General features: G+C 37.9%; 1 protein-coding gene across 2 annotated transcripts in view; it reads right to left on the bottom strand.

Moving 5' to 3' along the window:
- ATRN (attractin) overlaps window positions 1-20,325 on the bottom strand; it is a 161,045-nt gene that overhangs the window by 84,573 nt on the left and 56,147 nt on the right. For both annotated transcript variants that reach the window (XM_004433802.3, XM_087445542.1), the window contains exons 7-11: window positions 12,390-12,480; window positions 11,245-11,488; window positions 10,311-10,494; window positions 9,125-9,279; window positions 5,865-5,949 (exon numbers count right to left, since the gene is read on the bottom strand). In XM_004433802.3, coding sequence (XP_004433859.1) covers window positions 5,865-5,949; window positions 9,125-9,279; window positions 10,311-10,494; window positions 11,245-11,488; window positions 12,390-12,480 — 759 coding nt within the window. The remainder of the gene's footprint in view (window positions 1-5,864; window positions 5,950-9,124; window positions 9,280-10,310; window positions 10,495-11,244; window positions 11,489-12,389; window positions 12,481-20,325) is intronic.

Here is a 20,325-nt window from a genome sequence, read left to right as displayed (position 1 = left end):
ATGAAAATGACTAATCTATACACCCACAAAGCTTAACAAACTCCAAGTAAGATAAACACAAAAAGATCCACACTTATACACATTATAATCAAACTGCTGAAGGCCCAAAACAAAGAGAAAATCTTGAAAGCAACAAAAGTAAGAGGACTCATCACACACAAGAGAATCACACTAAGATTAATGCTTAAGAAACAATGGAGGCTAGAACGCAGAGGGATGACATAGTGAAACTGTAGAAAGAAAAATATTGTCAAATAAGAATTCTCTATCCAACAAAACTATTCTTCAAAAATAAAGCTGAAATAAAGACATTCCCAGATAAACAAAGACTAAGAGAATTCTTTGCTAGCAGGTCTGCCTTATGAGAAATACTAAAGTAACCATAATTGTTGGAGGCTTCAATATCTCACATTCAATAATGTAGAGAACAACTAGACATAAAATCAGCAAGGATACAAAACACTTGAACAACATTATTAACCAACTAGACCTAACTGACATCTATAGAACACTCCACCCAACAAAGTAGCATACATATTCTTTTCAAGTGCACATGGAACATTCGCCAGGACAGACCATATGCTAGGCTATAAAAAAACTCAATAAATTAAAAAAAAAGGTATTCATCAAAGTATGTTCTCTGACCACCAGAATGAAATTAAATTAAAAATCAGCAATAGGCAGAAATTTGTGAACTCCACAAATATTTGAAAAATAACATATTCTAAATAACCTATGGGTCAAAGAAGAAATCACAAGGGAAATTAGAAAATATTTTAAAATGAATGAAAACAAAAATATGCCATACCAAAATTTACAGGACGGGATTAAAGTAGTACTTAGAGAGAAACTTACAACTTTAAACATCTATATCAGAAAAGAAAGATCTGAAATCAATAACCTAAGCTTTCACCTTAAGAAATTAGAAAAAGGGGGCCGGCCTGGTGGCACAGTGGTTAAGTGCGCGATCTCCACTTCGGCGGCCCAGGGTTCGCAGTTTCGGATCCCAGGAGTGCACTGACGCACTGCTTGTTCAAACCATGCTGTGGTGGCATCCCATATAAAATAGAGGAAGATGGGCACAGATGTTAGCCCAGGGCCAAGCTTCCTCAGCAAAAAAGAGGAGGATTGGCATCGGATGTTGGCTCAGGGTTGATCTTCTTCACCAAAAAAAAGAAATTAGAAAAAGAAAAGCAAACTAAACACAAAGCAAGCAGAAGGGAGGAAATGATATAGAGAATAAACAATAAAATATACAGAATATGCAAAAAACAATAAAGTATACAGAAAAATAGTAGATAAAAATGAACAAAACCAGAAGTTCATTCTTTGAAAAGATCAACAAAATTGATAACTATTTAACTAGACTGAACAAGAAAAAAGAGAGAAGACACAAATTAACGAAATCAGGAATGAAGAAGGGGCATCATTACTGACCTGACAGAGATTAAAAAGCATTATAGGGAAATATTATGAACTTTTATACCAGCAAATTACACAACTTACGTGAAACGGACAAATTCCTAGCAAGACACAGATTATCAAAACCGACTAGTTCCTCAAAAAATTAAAAAGCAGGATTACAATAGGATCCAGCAATTTCACTTCTGAGTATATATCCAAAAGAACTAAAAGCTGGGATTTTAACAGATATTTGTATGCCCCTGTTCAAAGCAGCATTATTCACAGCAGCCAAAAGGCAGAAGCAATCCAAGTGTCCATTGATGGATAGATAAACAAAATGTGGTATATATATCCAATGGAATATTATTCAGCCTTAAAAAGGAAAGAAATTCTGACACTTGCTACGACATGGATGAACGAACCTTGAAGATAGTATGCTAAGTGAAGTAAGCCAGACACAATAGGACAAATACTATATAAATCCACTTATATGAGGTACCTAAAGTAGTGAAATTCACAGAGACAGAAAGTTGAATGGTGGTTGCTAAGGGCAGGGGGAGGGGCAGAAAAGGGAGTTACTGTTTAACTGGTAATAGTTTCAGTTTTACAGATGAAAAAAGTTCTGGAGATGGATGGTGGTGACGGCTGTACAACAACGTAAATGTACTTAATGCCACTGAACCACAAACTTAAAAATGATTAATATGGTACTTCTTATGTTATGAATATCTTACTATAATTTTACAAATATCAAAAAAAAAAAAAAACGCACCCCTGCTTAACAAGAAATAGAAAATCTGAATAGACAAACCTATCACAGGAGATTGAATTAGCAATTTAAAATCCTTCCACAAAGAAAAAGCCCAGGCCCCAATGAATTCTACCAAACATCAAACATTTAAAGCAGTTTAATACCAATCCTTTACAAACTCTTCCAGAAAACAGAGGAAGAAAGAACATTTCTCAATTTATTCTATGAGTCCAGTATTAGCCAGACAAAGATATCACAAGAAAACTACAGAGCAATATCCTCCATGAGTAAAGGTGGGAAATTTTTGAACAAGAGCAGAGAGAGACTTTTGTAGATGATGGATGTGTTTTCTTGATTGTAGTGATGATTTCACAAGCATATAATTACGTCAAAATTTATCAAATTACACACTTTAAATATAATGCAGTTTACTGTGTATATCAATTCTACCTCAATAAAGCTGTTAATAGGTCATATACGCAGAATCTCACACATTCAAACAAAAGCAATTATAAAATAGCTCCAGGAAAAGTTCTTAGAATGCTATTGTAGGAGACAAGGCCACAAGGTTATCAAAATGATACAGTTTGTATCACAGAGGACACTGGGCCATATCTGCCACAGACATGATATCTCTGTGCCTCTTGTGTGATGTTCACTGGGACATCTTCAATCCTGCCAACCACTGTGCCAGATTAGAACCTGAAGAAAGAGTTAGGCCAGGGGCTGTGTAGACAGGAGAGACAACACTACCCTTAAATATCTGAGGGAGCTTTGCACGGCAGAGGATTTGTGCTTCTCTTGCAAAGATTTAAAAAAGAGAAATAAGGGGCCAGCCTGGTGGCACAGAGGTTAAGTCCACGTGCTCTGCTTCAGCGGCCTGGGGTTTGCAGGTTTGGATCCTGGGTGCAGACCTACACACCGCTCATCAAGCCATGCTGTAGCAGCGTCCCACATACAAAGTAGAAGAAGATTGGCACAGATGTTAGCTCAGGGACAATCTTCCTCACCAAAAAAAAGAAGAAGAAGAAGAAGAAGAGAAATAAGACCAATAGGCAGAAGATATATAGAAGTGGATTTCAGATAATATAAAGCAGAACTTGCTAATGACTGGAGCTTCCTTCTTACGTGAGTTTTCCAATCATGGACATGTTCAAAAGGGTGTCTTTGGTTGGCATTTTCACCACCCCTGAACATGTTTAAAGGGGATGCCTACATTAAGTGGGAGTCTGGAACAGGTGATTTCAAGGATCTCTTCCAACTATGAGATCCTATGGTCTTCCAGGAAGTTTAGTACTAACTCACAATGAGGTATCAAGTAATTCACTCTCACTATGCCTCAATTTCCCTCAAATCAACAGAGGACTAACGATAGCATAAAGATTTTGTGGCTCTCTTAACTATTTGTTACTATATCTGAAAACTGAGACATCAAGCAATAACCAAAAAATGAACACCAGGTTTAATTTTTTTGTGTGTGTGAGGGAGATCAGCCCTGAGCTAACATCCGTGCTAATCCTCCTCTTTTTGCTGAGGAAGACCAGCTCTGAGCTAACATCTATTGCCAATCCTCCTCCTTTTTTTTCTTCTCCAAAGCCCCAGTAGATAGTTGCATGTCATAGTTGCACATCCTTCTAGTTGCTGTATGTGGGACGCGGGCTCAGCATGGCTGGAGAAGCGGCGCGTCGGTGCACGCCCGGGATCCGAACACGGGCGGCCAGTAGCGGAGCGCACGCACTTAACTACTAAGCCACCGGGCCGGCCCCCAGGTTTAATTTTTAAATTAAATGATTGGCTTACTTAGTACCACATTAAGCAGTATGGATTCAACTAGTCAATTTGTTGCTTAAACCAAATAAACTCCATCCCCCTCCCAGTACATTGGTATTCTCAAGCAATTCTGAATCCATTTGGTTACATATCCACTATGTGAGGGTAGGCAGAGTCCTTCAAAGAGGCTTGGAGCAGGCAACTGAAAGATCAGCTGCATCCACAGCAGTCTCAATGCCTCACAGCCCGCTCTTCTTCTTGCCTCCCTCAAAAACCATGAGGGTAACAACTAAGTGACCCGATGCACAGCTGACCCAATGCTGCTGATCGATTAGGAGAACCACCATTCAAAACACAAAGAAATCATGTGAATCAAAGTTTCTCTTTCAGTAAATTACTTCATAAAATTCAACTAGCCATGGCCTTTTACTACATGGCCTCTCTCATCATCCCCTGCCCCCCCCACCCCTGCCCCATACACACAGATACTCACATACAGGCTCAAAGAGACCACTGAAATTACACAAAAATACAAACATTATTGTAACTCAGGCAAGCCAGTCCCAATTTTGATTCACGGTTAAATTACATCTTATGGTAAACTGTCAATTTCTCTGAGTTTGTAAAAAACCTCCGAATGTTTTAATAGAAGATTTATTTATTTGCTAGTTACCATCACTGTAATAATAGCTGCCATTTAGCAAACGCCTATTATGTGCCAAACCCTGTGCTAGGAGAACACCAGGAATATAAAGATGAACAGAGCTGAGGCCAGGTATCCACAGGCAAGATGATGACAAAATGGTCCTGGTGCTTTTCAGATGAAAATATCAAGAAGCACTTACTAGAAAACTGTAAGGGTCCTCCTTACTGAGGAAGTATCAGGGTACAATTTAAGATAACACTTCAGATTAGTATAGTCAAAAATCCTTCCATTTTAATCTGTAACTATTAAATGTTCTCACAGTAAAACCACATTTATCACTAAATTTCAGCTAAGTGATTACTTTATAAAAGATGTCACCTTTTCTCAATATCTAAGTGTTTCTATCCTGTGAATTCTTTGCACATCTCCAAGATGTGTTGCTTTCTTATATTTCCTAATCCAAGCTGAATAACCTTCATCTAACTCACATCATCACAAGAGAAATTCTGAAAGTGTAAAGCCTCCTAATATAATATCGGCATTACACCATTTAAATAGTTTCAGGATTGAAAAGATCTAGAATTTTAAAAGGTGAAGCAGACAACAGCAATAACAGCAGAAATGAAACGAGAAAAATTAATAACATGATTAGGCCATTTAACAAATCAAAAATCTTTCAAGCACACTGTAAGGAACAGGTAGAGTGGCCACTCTGGCTCTCCCTTATACAACAGAGCCCTCTCCAGGGGCAGATTTGTGAGGAGCTGTTAGTTTGTACCAGTCTTCTGAGCAATACAACAAAATGCAGTGCAGACTTCAGACTATCCAAAGACTACAGACCTGACCTATCTGAAGCTCCCCAATTTCCCCATCTCTGTTCACCTTCCTTATCCCCCATCTGAAGTGCCCTCTCTCCTTTTTTTCAAATCTCTCCTTACTGCTCAGCTACAACTATGAGAAACTTGACAACCTAAGCACCACAAATGATAGCAAATAGCAGAGGGTATAAGACAGAACTGCACATAACTTCTGTTGCCCCATGCATTCAGACAACACCAAACATAGCACACTCTCGCATGCTAACAAAACCACGTCAACAAACATGGCATTAAAAGTAATTCAAATCCATATCAAATATTTTAAATATAAATCAGGAAATTCATGCCTACATAACTCTGAAAAACTAATGGGATGAGGGAATCCTGTGAATAATATGTAAGTCCAATTCAAACTGCTCATATTTTTTCATTTTAAACACAAGAGAAAAGAAGTAAGCACTTCTTCTCTAATTACCTGTTGTGTAAGACCGCGGAATGGCCAAATCTGTTGACATCATGGTGGAGATCAGGTCTGGGAAGCACTGACCAGCGGTCACAAGCTAGGAGCAAGAAAAACACATTCAGAAGGGACCACCATTCATCATCAATAGGAACTGACATTTTCTTTGGGAATAAGACTGTAACAAACACAACCTCATAAAATGTGTCTCTCAGTTTTTCTTAGTCACACCATTATTTCTGAGGTAAAATGCAGCAGCAGCAGAAGAGCAGGGCATGGAAGAAAGGCAGGACCACGTGGCAATTCTAATCATGAATTATGCATCCATAATGCATAATTATGCGTGAATGCATCCAACACCCATGACACCCACATCACTCATTCTGTGGCCTGTCAATTTTACCCACTAGAATTTTTTTTTCTTTTTTGCAGGGAAGGATTTGCCCTGAGCTAACATCTGTTGCCAATCCTTCTCTTTTTTTTTTCTCCCCAAAGCCCCAGTGCATGGCTGTATATCCTAGTTGTAAGTCATTCTAGTTCTTCTATGTGAGCAGCTGCCACAGCATGGCAACTGACAGACAGGTGGTGTGGTTCTGCAACTGGGAAATGAACCTGGGCTGCTGAAGCAGTGAGAGCGCTGAACTTGAACCACTAGACCAGCAGGCCTGGCTCTAGAATGTTTTTTAACTTAAGCAAATTTTACACTTTTCAAAGCTTATATAAGTAAAACATGTGGGTTCCATAATTATTTTCCATTCTACATTGATTTGCCCAAACTTAGTAGCTAAAACAGGAAAATATAGGTGGAAAATTGAAACTAAGAAAAAAAACTTTATTTAATTCAAATTCAAACTTTATCTAGTTTTTTACAAGTCCTTTCCTAGATCCCCTAGATCTACCAATTTTCCTTTGTTCTGACCCATGCTAGTAACTGCTCTTTGGAACTTAACACCAACTGGCGCTGATGAACTACACCAACCTCACACTCACTGTCTCCCTCTTTGAGACACTCAGACATTCACACTCACTAAGCAAAGGTTCTTCCACTGGATCCAGACCTTTATTCACCCTCAACAATAGCTTTCACTTCCTTTTCCTACCCAGACTAGACTCTGTGGTCTTCCTCACATGGAGGACAGAGGCCATCAACTCCCTTAGCTTCCTGCCCACCCACCTTGCTTCTTTCCCTAAAACCACAGTGTGGCAGGGATCCCTTCCTCTTATCCCATCTGACTTTTACCACAACATTTAAATATGCCCAAGGAGGCACTACACTCACCCCTTTTCTTCCCTTCACAGACAAGTTTTTTTTTAATTAAAATAGCCAACATTCACTGTGTACATCTCATCTTACATTATTTTTCAGCCTCCTGCCATCTGGACTACTCTTCCATGCCTAGAGGGTAACAAACGACCTCCTTGTTGCTAAATCTGAAAGACTCTCCAGTCCTTATTTTACTTAATCTCTGTGCAGCCACTGTTAACTGCTCCCTCACAGTCACCAATCTTGCCTCACTTTCCTCCAACTCCTCTGACGTGTTTTCAGTCTCCATTCTCTTTCAGACTTCTTTATCAATCTATCCTTTGGCTCGATGCTCATCCCTGATGACACATGCTCCCTCCTGGAGCTTCTCAGTGACCTCCGCACTGCTGGTCCCAGCTGTGTCTCCAGCTGAACATACGCCTCCAACCTCAATTTACTCACTTCCTCACAGATCCTGTCCCTCTACTTCCATTCCCAGCCTTGGTAAAAAAGCACCATCTACCATGGCCTGCACTAGATACCTGGGAATAAAGATGCTTTCATCTCTCTCAAAACACACTCCAGACAATCCTCAGGTTCCCAGTAGTTCTCAAGCCCATCTATCTCTTTATCCTCACTGTCACTTTCACAGCCTTGGTTCATAACTTCATCAGGACTTTAGCCTCATCTCCCGTCTTGCCCCTTCCTAACTACTCATCACATGCCACAAAGAGATCTTCCTAAAACACAAATACAATTCTGTCACCTCTCCTGTAAAATTCTTTAAAAAGCCCAAGCTCCTCAGTGTGACATAAGAGGTGCCTCAAAATCTGTCTGACAGCTACTTGCTTTTCCAGTTCTGCTTGAAGCCACTCTTTCCGGATGTGCTGCTATGATACAGCCAAAACTAACTAGTCACAGGCCCCAAGTATGTGGCATGGTCTCTTTCCACCTGTGTGTCTACACACACAGCTTCCTTCACCTGAGAAGTCCTGCCTCACTTCGCCTAGCTGACTTCCCAGCATTCCTCAGGACCCAGCCTGGAAGCCCCCTCCTCAAGAAGGCTTTCCCTGTCTATAACCTCTATCCCCTCATGAGTTAAGGGATGTTCATAGGTGCTCTCGTACATTCATCTCAGAGCAAGTAACCCTCTGAATTGCAATTATACTGTCTGCTCCGTTCTCTGTCTCCCCCACCATGAGGCCCAAGGACTATAACTTATTCATCTTACAATTCCCAATGTACAAGCTCAGTGGCTGGCACATAAATGTCTGTTAAAAAAGAACATCTGATGATATTTATACAAGAGAATTTCTAGTATTTGTTTTTGCATAAACAAATACTGCCCTCTTCTGGTCAAATATATTACCACACCAAAAATGTTAAAATTCCATGTGAAATGTATATGTCAAGAATGTGTGAAATCAGGTTCTAGGGAATGAGATAAAGCTATACGTAAATGAACTTAACACAATGACGGTGGTCACTACTACATAACACTACTACGTAAGGCATGTGTAACACAGGAAGACCCAGTTACCCCAACTCATCCTCAAAGATTAACATTCAACCAATTAAAGGGAGTGACTTCAAAAAGGATTTAATATAGAAGTAATGCTTTTTAATAGATGTAAAATTCGTCAAATGAATATAAAAAATACCATTCAGACCTCTTTCAAATGGCCTATTTTTTTTTGTGTGTGAGGAGATCAGCCCTGTGCTAACATCTGCCAATCCTCCTCTTTTCTTTTGCTGAGGAAGACTGGCCCTGGGCTAACATCTGTGGCCATTTTCCTCCACTTTATATGGGACACCGCCACAGCATGGCTTGCCAAGCAGTGAGTCGGTGCACGCCCAGGATCCAAACCAGCGAACCCTGGGCTGCCACAGCGGAGCGCGTGCACTTAACCACTTGGGCCACTGGGCCGGCCCAGCCTAACTATTTTTAAGTATCAATATTTTCAGTTTCCTTTAAAATGCTGCTTATAGACAAAAAAGATTCTTGAAGATAAAATGGTTTTGGGAAACTTACCAATGTCATAAGCCATGAAATCTGAAGAGAAGCATTTGGCGCCATGGCTCATGGATGTGTCATTGTGTGTGTTTCCTCCAAACACCAGCATGGTTCCACTCACTATCACAGCTGTGTGCAAGTAACGGAAAAATCGGCTGTCCTTAAGAATGGTCCTTTTGAGTTTATTTAAAAATAATAAATACAAGGTTAGTTTTTTAGAATACTTATCATCTAGTTGCCAATGCAAACATAACCATTTTCTTAACTTCAGATCCAAATGTGAAAATACTTCTAGATTTTTCCCTATATATGTAACTTTCTTAACAATACATAAACTGTAAGAATCTTACAGATCTCTGAGAATTTTGACAAAATATATTAAGAGCCTTAAAAATGTTCATACCCTATGGCCCTAAAATTCCAGTTTCCGGGTAGAAATCATGTGAAATACAGACAGAGGCTTATGCACAGTGCTTGACTGATACGATAAAAGCTAGAAACCAAAACTTCCAACTGTACAGGCTCAGTACAACCACACCAGAGTATTATACAGCCACTAAAAATGATGGTTTTGATGACAGACAGAACATAAAATGGTATCCATTGCATGGTCTCAAATATGTGACGAAATATGAAACGAAAGAAGAGAAACCATTGCTTTATATTATTTTCTAACTCAAATTTGCTTTACATTTATTAAAATTAGCATACTTTACATAGACCAATATATAGTTCAGAGTAAGGAGAGTGCTAAACTGTTAGGTACTGAGACCACCTCTGTTTGATGATTTCATGGAATGATGCCAGTAACTAACTCCAATGATGACACCTTGGTCATCAAAAAAAGGTTAAAAAATGGATATATTCTACCTAATTACAAAAGTGTGCATAAATTCCATTATGTAGAACAATTTATTCTTTAGGATTCTAAAGGGCTAAAATTTTACAGTGGTACTGAGTATACAAAAATTGAAAACCAGACAAAAAATACCAAGTATTTTCTAATCAACCTAGTACAAAACTATAGAATGCAACAAAATAAATACTAGCTACTTTATTACCTCCTGCTCATTTCCCAATTTTTCTATTTACAACACTGAAGACAATTATCTGCTAGGCCTGAAAACAAAAATATAGCACAATATTTTCCCAGCAACTGCCAGAATTCACACCTTAAAGTGAAAGCTCAAGAAAAACCACCCACCACATCTGGGTGTCCACATCATATCTGTAGAGATCATCTGCAAGCCGGTATTTATTGGCACTGAAAGCCTTGTAGCCTCCGTGAACGTACAGGGCCCTGGTCCTGTGGTCAAAGACACTGCTATGGCCGTAGCCCCCTTGGACAAGGGCACCATGGGTAGGTAATATGCTCCACGTGTTCTTATCTGGAAAGGGAAGATAGTTAAAGGCAAATGTTGCAGGCTCCTCCTCTCTAATACTTAAAATATTCAAATAGCTTAGGACAAGAGAAGAGATTTCAGGAGAACTGATACATATAACTTTCTTTTGTCTTTTTATTTTTAAAGGAAGGCCACCTAAAACTTATAACAAAGCCAGGTGGCCAAACTTCAATCTGTTAAATGTTCAGATGTTCTGATATGGCATGTAGGAAAAGAATTACATTAAATTTAAAAGACTCAGATTCCCCTCAATTGAACACTTAATTCACCATGACCTTTAGTAACCAATACACAGATGTACTTTACAGGCTTCCTTTCTCCAAATATCAATTATAGCTGGTACTCCTACTCCACAACAACAGATATAATAAAATTTAACCAAAGGAAAGATTACATATTAAGAGGAAATCACACTCCATTAAACTAACTCTAAAGGGCTATCCAAAAATTTTTTTCTTCAGAATATTTGTTGTTTTGAATCATTTTTATTTATTTAGAACACCCAAAGCATTTAGTGCCATCTTTGGCTCCTTGCCAAATTGACAGTAACAAATATATGCTACATAGCAGCATCAATAATCTGTATTTCATTGATAATACATAAATGTTAACTGCAGATCAAGATGAAGTACTGGATCAAGGTTAGGTTGAATCTCGTTAAACAGTCATAATAAGAAGGGTAAAGGCTTTTAATGTAACATTCAGAAAAAGATCCACTGGAAAAAATATACCTACCCAAGTCATATTCTTGCACATTGCTTATATATCCATAGAGGGGGCAGTGACCAAAGATGACCAGCATGACCACTCGGCCAGTTTTCAATGTGACAATGTGTGCTGAGTGCCCGACCACTGCATACTGCTCCTTTGCTTTAGGGGTCAACAATACCCACGATTCATTATGAATATGAAACACTCTCAACTCATTGGTCACATTCCCTGTTGAATCAATTTTTCCTCCGTACATGTAAATTTTATCCTAGGGAAAAAATGTAAATAAAATTCTAAAAAACACTGAAAGGATCAAATCTGAGAACAAAAAAGGATCAATTCAAAACCTCGATATTATTCTTAACTTAAAAAGCATTAGTGAAATGCACCTTTCAGTGAATTATTACGAAAAGGATGGAGAAAGGAACAAAATAAATTATATTCTGTATCTATAACACTTTGCCCCTTTTCTTGGACTTTCTCACATGAGATCTTTTACAGTAAAAAATGACTTAGAAAAATAAAGTTGAAACATTCCCCCATCCTACCATAAACCACAAAAACAAGGAAATGAAAATGATTATTCAGTTGTATTACCATGTGGCTATTCTTGCCTAAACTTGCTAATAAACATAAAAGCTAATCCACACTGTATTGATTTTTAACCATTTAGTACCACAATCATAATATCCCAGTACAATTTGAATCCATTAAAATCTCTCAGGTTAAATTAGTTTCAACCTTAATTTCCACTTATAATTTAGCCAATTACACACCCTTCCAAAATAAAAGGTCTTCCCCCAATTACAAGCCAACATTGAAGTCACAATCACAGAGACAGAAAGTAAAACGGTGGTTGCCAGGGGCTGGGGGAAGGGAGAAATGGGGAATTATTGTTTAATGGACACAGAGTTGCAGTTTTAGAAGACAAAAAGAGTTAGAGAGATGGGTGGTAGTGACAGTTGTACAACATTATGAATGTATTTAACACCACTGAGTTGTACAATTAAAATGGTTAAGACGGTAAATTTTACATTATGCGTATTTTACCACAATAAAAAAGATTACGGAAAAAACCCCAACACTAACTGCTTTTCAACCACATAATACAATAAAGTAACCATGGAAGAGTTGAGTTTCTAGCTTAGTACAGAGTGGAGAAGGGTTACCTTGTATAATGCTAAAGAATGACCGTATCTAACAACCACATTGTTCACAGAATGGTTCAGTGTGAGCCACTCCCTAGAAGCGAGGTCATACCTACAAAACAAACAGATCATATTTTCACCCAAATGACAAAACAGAACATTTTGTACTCTTTTATTTGCGATATAATCCAGTTTGAAGATGCTCATTAAATCTGCCATGGGCACGGGGAGGCATATGGACAAACAAACCTAACATATGGGCCCATTAGGCATGTGAGAACTGTGGAAGGGGGGCTAGCATGCACAGCCCTGGGACAAGAAACAATTAAAATCTAATGACGTTTCTAACGCTTCCTGAAAACCTTATCTATACACTGTCTAAATCACTTGAAGGTTGCTTTATACTCAAGGGACTTAAACTTTTATTACCATAACTTTTCTTTTACGTAATCATGCGAAATTGAAGATACGTACTGAAAAAGGGATGATAATTAAATAAAATTTCTAATCTTCTCTTTATCTAATTGATTTTAACAGTCATATTTTCAAGAAAACTAGAATATCATTACAGCATTTCAATTATACTATGAATACATTTAAAGACCTTTAAAATACAAAAATGCCCCCAAAGAAATGCAATCTTGCATTGCAGCATTAATCACATTGAATATCTTAGAATATTCACTTTGTTTTTGAGGAAAACATCACTCTATTATTTTCATTAAAATCATACATACTCATTATGAAGAATGTAAACAATGCAAAAAAAAAGAAGAGCTAAAAACTTAAAAATGACCCCACATTCCATCACCTAGAGATGAATAAATATCATTAAGTAAATATCATTCCAGATATTTTTCTATGGATATATACAGATAGAAGAATAGATTGATAATATATATCTATACCAAGGGGATCATACTATGGATGATACTTTTTTTTTCGCTTGAGGAAGATTAGCCCTGAGCTAATATCTGTGCCAATCTTCCTCTTTGCTATGTGGGTCGCTGCCACAGCATGGCTTGATGAGTGGTGTAGGTCTGTGCCTGGGATCTGAACCCATGAACCTGGCCCGCCAAAGCAGAGTGCATAGAACTTCAACCACTCAGCCACAGGGCCAGCCCCTATAGATGATACTTGTAATAAATAGTGTTAATTTTAATTTTTATATAATTTAACAGAAAAAAGTCAAAGGGAAATCAATGTTATTATTACACTTTAAATGTTTATTAATTTTCTATAAGTTTCTCCGAATAATTCAAGTTTTTTAAAAACTAAGAAAAACATTATTATATGTAGACAAGATGTAAAAGTTTTATGACATTATAGCAAAAAAGAAAACAAATAAATGTTCATCAATAGAAAATGGATTAATAAATTATAGTATATCTATATACTAAAACAATTATACAGAGTGAAAAATAAATATACTACTCAAGCAACTTATTATCAACATAAATCTCAAAACAACATTAAGCTAAAAAAGCAAACTGCAGAACATTGTTTCTATAAAGACTAGAAACAGAAAATTTATTAATTCTAATATATGTGCCTATATATTAAAAGTATAAAGATAGGTATGTGAACAAACACCACCACAAAATCAGGATATTGATTATCTCTGGGATTTTGAAGGGGCATGCAGGGGGCTTAACTATATTAGCAATGTTTTATTTCTTAACCTGGGTGGTGAATGCATTAGTATTCATTATTTTTCTCCAAACCTTTCCTTTTGCCTTAAATATTTTATACATGATCTGAAGCAAATATAACAAAATGGTGATATTAAATATGAATAGTAGATAAATCAATACCAGTTATTTTATGTATTTTTTTAATATTCTACATTTTTAAAAATACATTAAAAATTATTTAGAGGTTGAATTCACTTTAGTTTTTAAGTTATATATAATTTGATTTTGGACAGAATCCACTAACTTGTACTGTGAAGGTTGAAAATCTTACCATCCACATTTCCTCCCATTTCTTCTCCCAATTTTTGTTATATAATTTTTACAATGTCCAGGTTCATAACATTCACATTCCATTCTATAATTACACCAGATCTGTACTTTAGCTGAATCAATCTCCTCACAGTCCTCTTACCACAACCTCTCCTTTCCTGAGTCTTTAATTCTTAATCAGCTGAATTTTACTGTCAAGTGGCTTTTTTCTAGTACAGCTCATCTGTGCTTCATTGCCTAAATTTCTTTCATGTTTAAAAATATCTTCTTGCTAGCTCTGCAGTTGAATGACACCTTGGCTGGGTATAATATTCTTGGGCCATCCTTTCTTTCCCATAGAACTTTGCAGATACTGCTCCCTTGAATGTTGCTGGTATTGCATTTACTATGGAGAAGTCTGAGGCCAGTCTGATTTTTTTTTCCCTTTTATGTGGTTTGCTTTTCTGCTTGGAAGCCTAAAGAAGTCTCAATCATTCTCATTCTCTCTTCCTGCTTCCCTCCTTCATTTCCTCCCGCCCACCCTTTCTCTCTCTCTGTATACATATATCTCTCTCTCACTATTTTCTAAAGACACAATACTCTACTTTACTTAAGGTAGAAATAACTTAAATCCATCCAGGGAAATGTTTTTACAAAATGGACTGTATACCACTGCAACACTTTGATGGAGTTCTGGCTATGGACAGTGTTTCCTGAGAAAGACCACCATGGCTTCATATACCATATCATGTACACCTTATGTTCAAGCATGGCCTGTTTCTGCAAGCTTGAAAAAGAGGAAAGAAACAGACGGAGCACAGAAACAAGTTTCCAGATGATCCAATCCATATCTCTTTCAAGTGACATGGAGGGTGCTCAATCTTTTTGTGAAGGCATTTTGCCCTTCCTCAGTCAACAGTATGTCAGCCCAAGAGCTGGTCAGAGACACTAAGGTGCTGGCAGGTCCCCATAACCTGGCTAAGATGAACTGCCAAAAGATACTTACATAACAGGCTGCCACTCTTTTCACAACACAGAATAGCAAACACAAGACAAGGACAATGTTGATGCAATAAAACATAAGAAATGCCAAGCACCAAATAAATGCTCCTTCTTCTGGGAGCTGAGTCCAAGATAATGGCATACTGAATAACTAGGTCTAAGACCTGGACAAGAAGATAAGCAAAGAAAGACAAACTTCAGGAATTCAGAAATAGGTGTCTTTCATAGAACTGCAGCCATCTCTCTCACAAACTCCTCCTTGATGGCTGGTAACACAATGCCCATCATGCCACAGGGCACATGCTCCACCACCCACAGTGCCCTGGTATTCCAACCACAGCATCTGGCCATCCAAAACCCACAGCAAAGGCTCTGTGGAGGTTGGACGTGACCCCAGCCAGCAGAAGGCAAAGAACTACCTGAGGCTTCCTACCCAGTAATTTGTCCTGTATCCTAAAAGTTCAATAACTTGATCAAATCAAGTCTTTTTGTTGACCACCTATAAAATTTTCCTGAAACATCTTGTGCTATTTCAATCTTTTTATTCTGTTTGTTAGGTTCTTTTCTTCAGTGACAGTAATTATCTTAACATTGGATCATCTTTTATCTTCCATGTGTTTTTGCTTTTCTCTAATTATTTCAACCTTTTGGCCTGTATTCACTGGAATCATCTCTATTAACCTGTCACTAATTCAATTTTCATTCTAGTTTTTGCTGTATGTAACATTTATATTTCTTTAGGTGTGTAGTCTCCCATTTCATCTCACATTGTTATTATCATCTTCTTGTCTTTCAGCTGGTTTTCCTGAATTCAAATTCTCATCAAGTTGATCTATAGCATGAAGCAGTTGGAAGGAATCTCCTGATCCTTGAAGTTACTTTTCCTCTATGATCAGCTCTTGTCAGCTTTTTACATGCTGTGTTCTTTCTTTCTCTTTATTTTTTCATCACAGAATATTTGCATTAGCTACAATGTCACTTCTTTCACCTTGCTTGTGATTAAACATTGCTCTCCAGATATTTTATTTGCAAAGTGTGGGTGATTTCTTAATTCTTTTTCCACTGTATCTAAGATAAGTTTATCTTATTCACCCTAGCTTTACTGTGCGAGCTGGTATTTTATGTTCTATCCACTTTCCTAAGTCTGAGGAAATGTTGGGGCTCTGATGGGGGAGGGTGCAGTCTATTAGAATATAATACCCCTACTCTACTCTCCTCTGAGATTTTAAGTGTCCTACCCCCGTGTTCAAAGCATACCCCAAATTAAATAGAAGCCCTGACTGCTGGGTAGAGAGTCAGCCACCTGATAAATCTCTCCCTTTTTTACCTGATCCTCCCCAGCAACGATTTCTCCTACTCTTCAGTTAAAAGAGTAAAAAAACATTCAGTTTACTTCTTTCTAGAGTTGAGGTTATTAGTGAGAACTCCCAGAATCTCACTCCTATGGTTTTTACAGGATGGAGAAGGGGTCAGTCTTGTTGTCCCTGTGAGTCTGTTTAAAGTTTATTGGATTAAGTGACACCCCTTTTCTTATTTGGTTACTTGTTGCTCAATTTCTTACTATGTTTTTTAACTGTGTGAAAACTTTTTTGTTCAAAGGAAGGAAATTCAGTGACAAAGTTTCAAACGGAAATCTTAACCCGGGAAATCAAGACCATTTGTTTTGCAAGAGGATTTTTGGGTGACGTAAAACAAGAACTGCTTTTCAATGCAACTTAAAAGTTTTGGGTTAACAGGGTTGTGGAGAAAATAGAGAATAAGCACAATTCCTTAAATATGTTTATATGAGTATAGATGATGATAAAATTTACAATCTAAGTTCCAGAAATACTTCTTCTAAAAGGAGTCACTATATTTACTTTTCATGAGTTAGTAAAAATTTATTTGAAACTACATTAATATTTATATGAAATACACAAAGCTGTAAAAATCATGTTTTGATCAAGTACAAGTAGAAGAAATGTTACAATCTAGAAAACAAAATGTGACTCATGAGGTACACCAGTCAAATAAAAGCAATAGGTGACATTAATATTTCCAGGAACAAATATTTGTGAAGGAAATAAATAATTCATTTATTCTCCCGTTCATTTGATAAATACTTATTTGAGCATGTTCTAACGAGCCCTGACTTGAGTAAGTAAACAAGGTCTCTAACCTTGGAGAACGTAGAGTGGAAAAGGCAGGAAATGAGCAAGCACAACGATGGGCACAGACAGAAGTAAAAATTATGAAAATTGCTCTAAAGGAAATGAAAGCTATGAAAAAGAACAGGGAGAACCTGTCTGAACCAGATGATGAGGGAAGATCTCTCCGCAAGACAGTTAACTGAGAGCTAAAGGGTGAGAAGAAACCAGCCCTAAGGTACAACAGCAGAATAGTCTAGACAGAGAAACAGTGAGCACAAAGGCCCTTAAAGTAAGGATGCACATGGTGAGTTCTGGATAAAGAAAGAAGGCTGGTAGGACAGGAGTACAGCAAATGAAGGCAGGAGGGGAACAAGTTGAGCCTGGGAAGGTAAGCAGTGGTCAGATCAGGTAGGCCCATTATGGTCAATGGGAAGCCATTGATGGGTTTTAAGATGGTATTAAATGATATGGTTTATACTTTAAAAAAAATCATCCCAATTGACATCTATTTATTTTTAAATTTTTTTTGGTGCGAAACATCAGCCCTGAGCTAACAGCTGTTGCCAATCTTCCTCTATTCTGTATGTGGGATGCCACCACAGCATGGCTTGATGAACGATGTATAGGTCCACACCCGGGATCCGAACCCACGAACCCCAGGCCACCTAAGTGGATCATGCAAACTTAACCACTATGCCACTGGGCTGGCCCTCCTAAATTGATATTTAGAAAATAGATTAAGAGGAATGAATGGATACAGATAGACTTGGTAAGAATCTACTGCTGAAGTCTAGGAAAGATAATGGCAGGCTGGTCATAGAGAGAAAAGAATGAATATGACACGTATTTAATGACCAAGTTGATGGGGCTTGATATGAGATTATGATAGGAGGAGGTAAAGAAGAGGAAGTATCAAAATGACTCACAGATTTCTTGCTTCGAGAGAGGATGATGCCAGGTACAAGAGTAAAAATCAAATAAATGGTAGAATATATGACTCTCATAATATCTAGTATAACAGTGGAAGTGACAATCACCTTCACACTTTTAATTTTACCTTTACTTCTCAAGCGAGGATGGCACTAGAAGTAGTGAGATGTGGTCAGAGTAGGGATAGATTTTAAAGGTAGAGCTAACAAGATTTGCTGAACTATTGTGGCAGACAGACACCAGGGTGGTCCTCATGATCTCTGCCTCTTGGTGTTCATACCCATGTATAATTGCCATCCTCAAGTGTGAGCAGGATCTATGACATCTTCTAACCAACAGAATATGGCAAAGATGATGAAATGTCATTTCCATAACATCCATTCTGCTAGAAGACTCAGTCTAAAGACTCTCCTTGTGGCCTGATGAAGTAAGCAGCCATACTGAGGAAGCCCAAATGATAAGGAACTTCACAAGCATGAAGGCCAAGATATTAACATGAGATCAGCAAGAGAGTGAACATACTCTCTCACAGAAGAGGACCAAGGGCTGAGCCCTGGGACACAACCTCATTTAGAAGCCAGAGAGCTGAAGAGGAACCAACTAAGGAGGCTGAGAAGGAATAAGCAGTTAGAAAAAATATCAAGAGAATGTGGAGTCCTGGAAGCCAAGTTAAGAAAGTGTTTAAAAGAGGAAGGAGGGACTAGTGGTATCAAACGTTGGTAAGGATCAAGTAAGACCAGGACTAAGAATTTAAAATTTAACATTCAGCTCCTGAGTCACACTAGCCAAATTTCTAGTGCTCAATAACCACATGTGGCTAGTGACACGACAGTGTGATGTGACAGAGTAAATATAGAAGATTTCCATCACGACTAAAACAGAAACTGTCCACTGGACAGTTCCGATGTACAGAAACAGAAGACAGAATAAATGAACACAGAAACAGGTAATGGCTAAATGTGGTGGTGGGAGTTTGTCCAAGTCCTCTTCTGATAACCTTTATCTTTCAAAATAGAAATAGGAAGCAAGATCATTAGCTGAGAATGAAAATAGGAGAAAATGTAGAGATGTGAAAAATGAAAAGAAAGTATGACAGCTGAGCAGGAGAATGAGAAAAGGAATGAGAAAGAAATCAATGGATTGTGAACCCCTGTGGGAGTCAGGGATTGATTGCTGGAGTTCAACCAACTTCTTGAATCTGTACATGCATGTCTTTTGCCAATACTGGGCACTTTTCAATCATTATTTCTTCAAATACTTTTTCAGACACATCTTTCTCCTTTCCTTCCAGGAGTCCTCCAGTGACAGAAATGTTAAGATTTTTTGTTATAGTCCACAGGTCTCTGAGGTTCTGTTCTGTTTTTTTAATATTCTATTTTCTCTCTGTTGTTCAAATTGACGAATTTCAATTGTTCTATCTTCAAGTTCACTGATTCTTTTCTCTGTCCTCTCCATTCTGCTGCTGGGCCTACCCAGTGAGATTTTTGTTTTGGTTACTATATTTTTCAGTTCTAAAGTTTCCATTTGATTCTTCTTTATCATTCATATCATAGTTCTTTGGTGAGACTATTTTTCATCTGTTTCAAATGTGTCTCTAATTGCTCGCTGAAGCATTTTTATAATGGCTGCTTTAAACTCTTGTCAGATAATTCTAATATCTATGTCACCTTGGTGTCAGCATCTCTTGATTGCCTTTTCTCATTCAAGTTGAGATTCTCCCAGCTCTTGGCATGACAAATGATTTTCAATTGAAATCTGAACATTTTGGGTACCACAACATGAAATTCTGGATCTTATTTAAATCTTCTGTTATAGCAGGTCTCCTCTGACACCACCCCAGCAGAGAGGGGGAAGGTCAGCTCATTACTGTTGTTACTGCCAGGTAGGGGTAGAAATCCAGTCTCCCCACATAGTCTCCACTGATGTCACAGGAGTGGAGAGGCCTCACTACTG

Source organism: Ceratotherium simum, chromosome 21 (assembly GCF_057802395.1).
Source record: "Ceratotherium simum simum isolate JZ-2026a chromosome 21, ASM5780239v1, whole genome shotgun sequence".
Lineage (NCBI taxonomy): Eukaryota > Metazoa > Chordata > Mammalia > Perissodactyla > Rhinocerotidae > Ceratotherium > Ceratotherium simum.
Note: the sequence above shows the minus strand (reverse complement) of the source record. Positions and strands in the feature narration are given on the sequence as shown.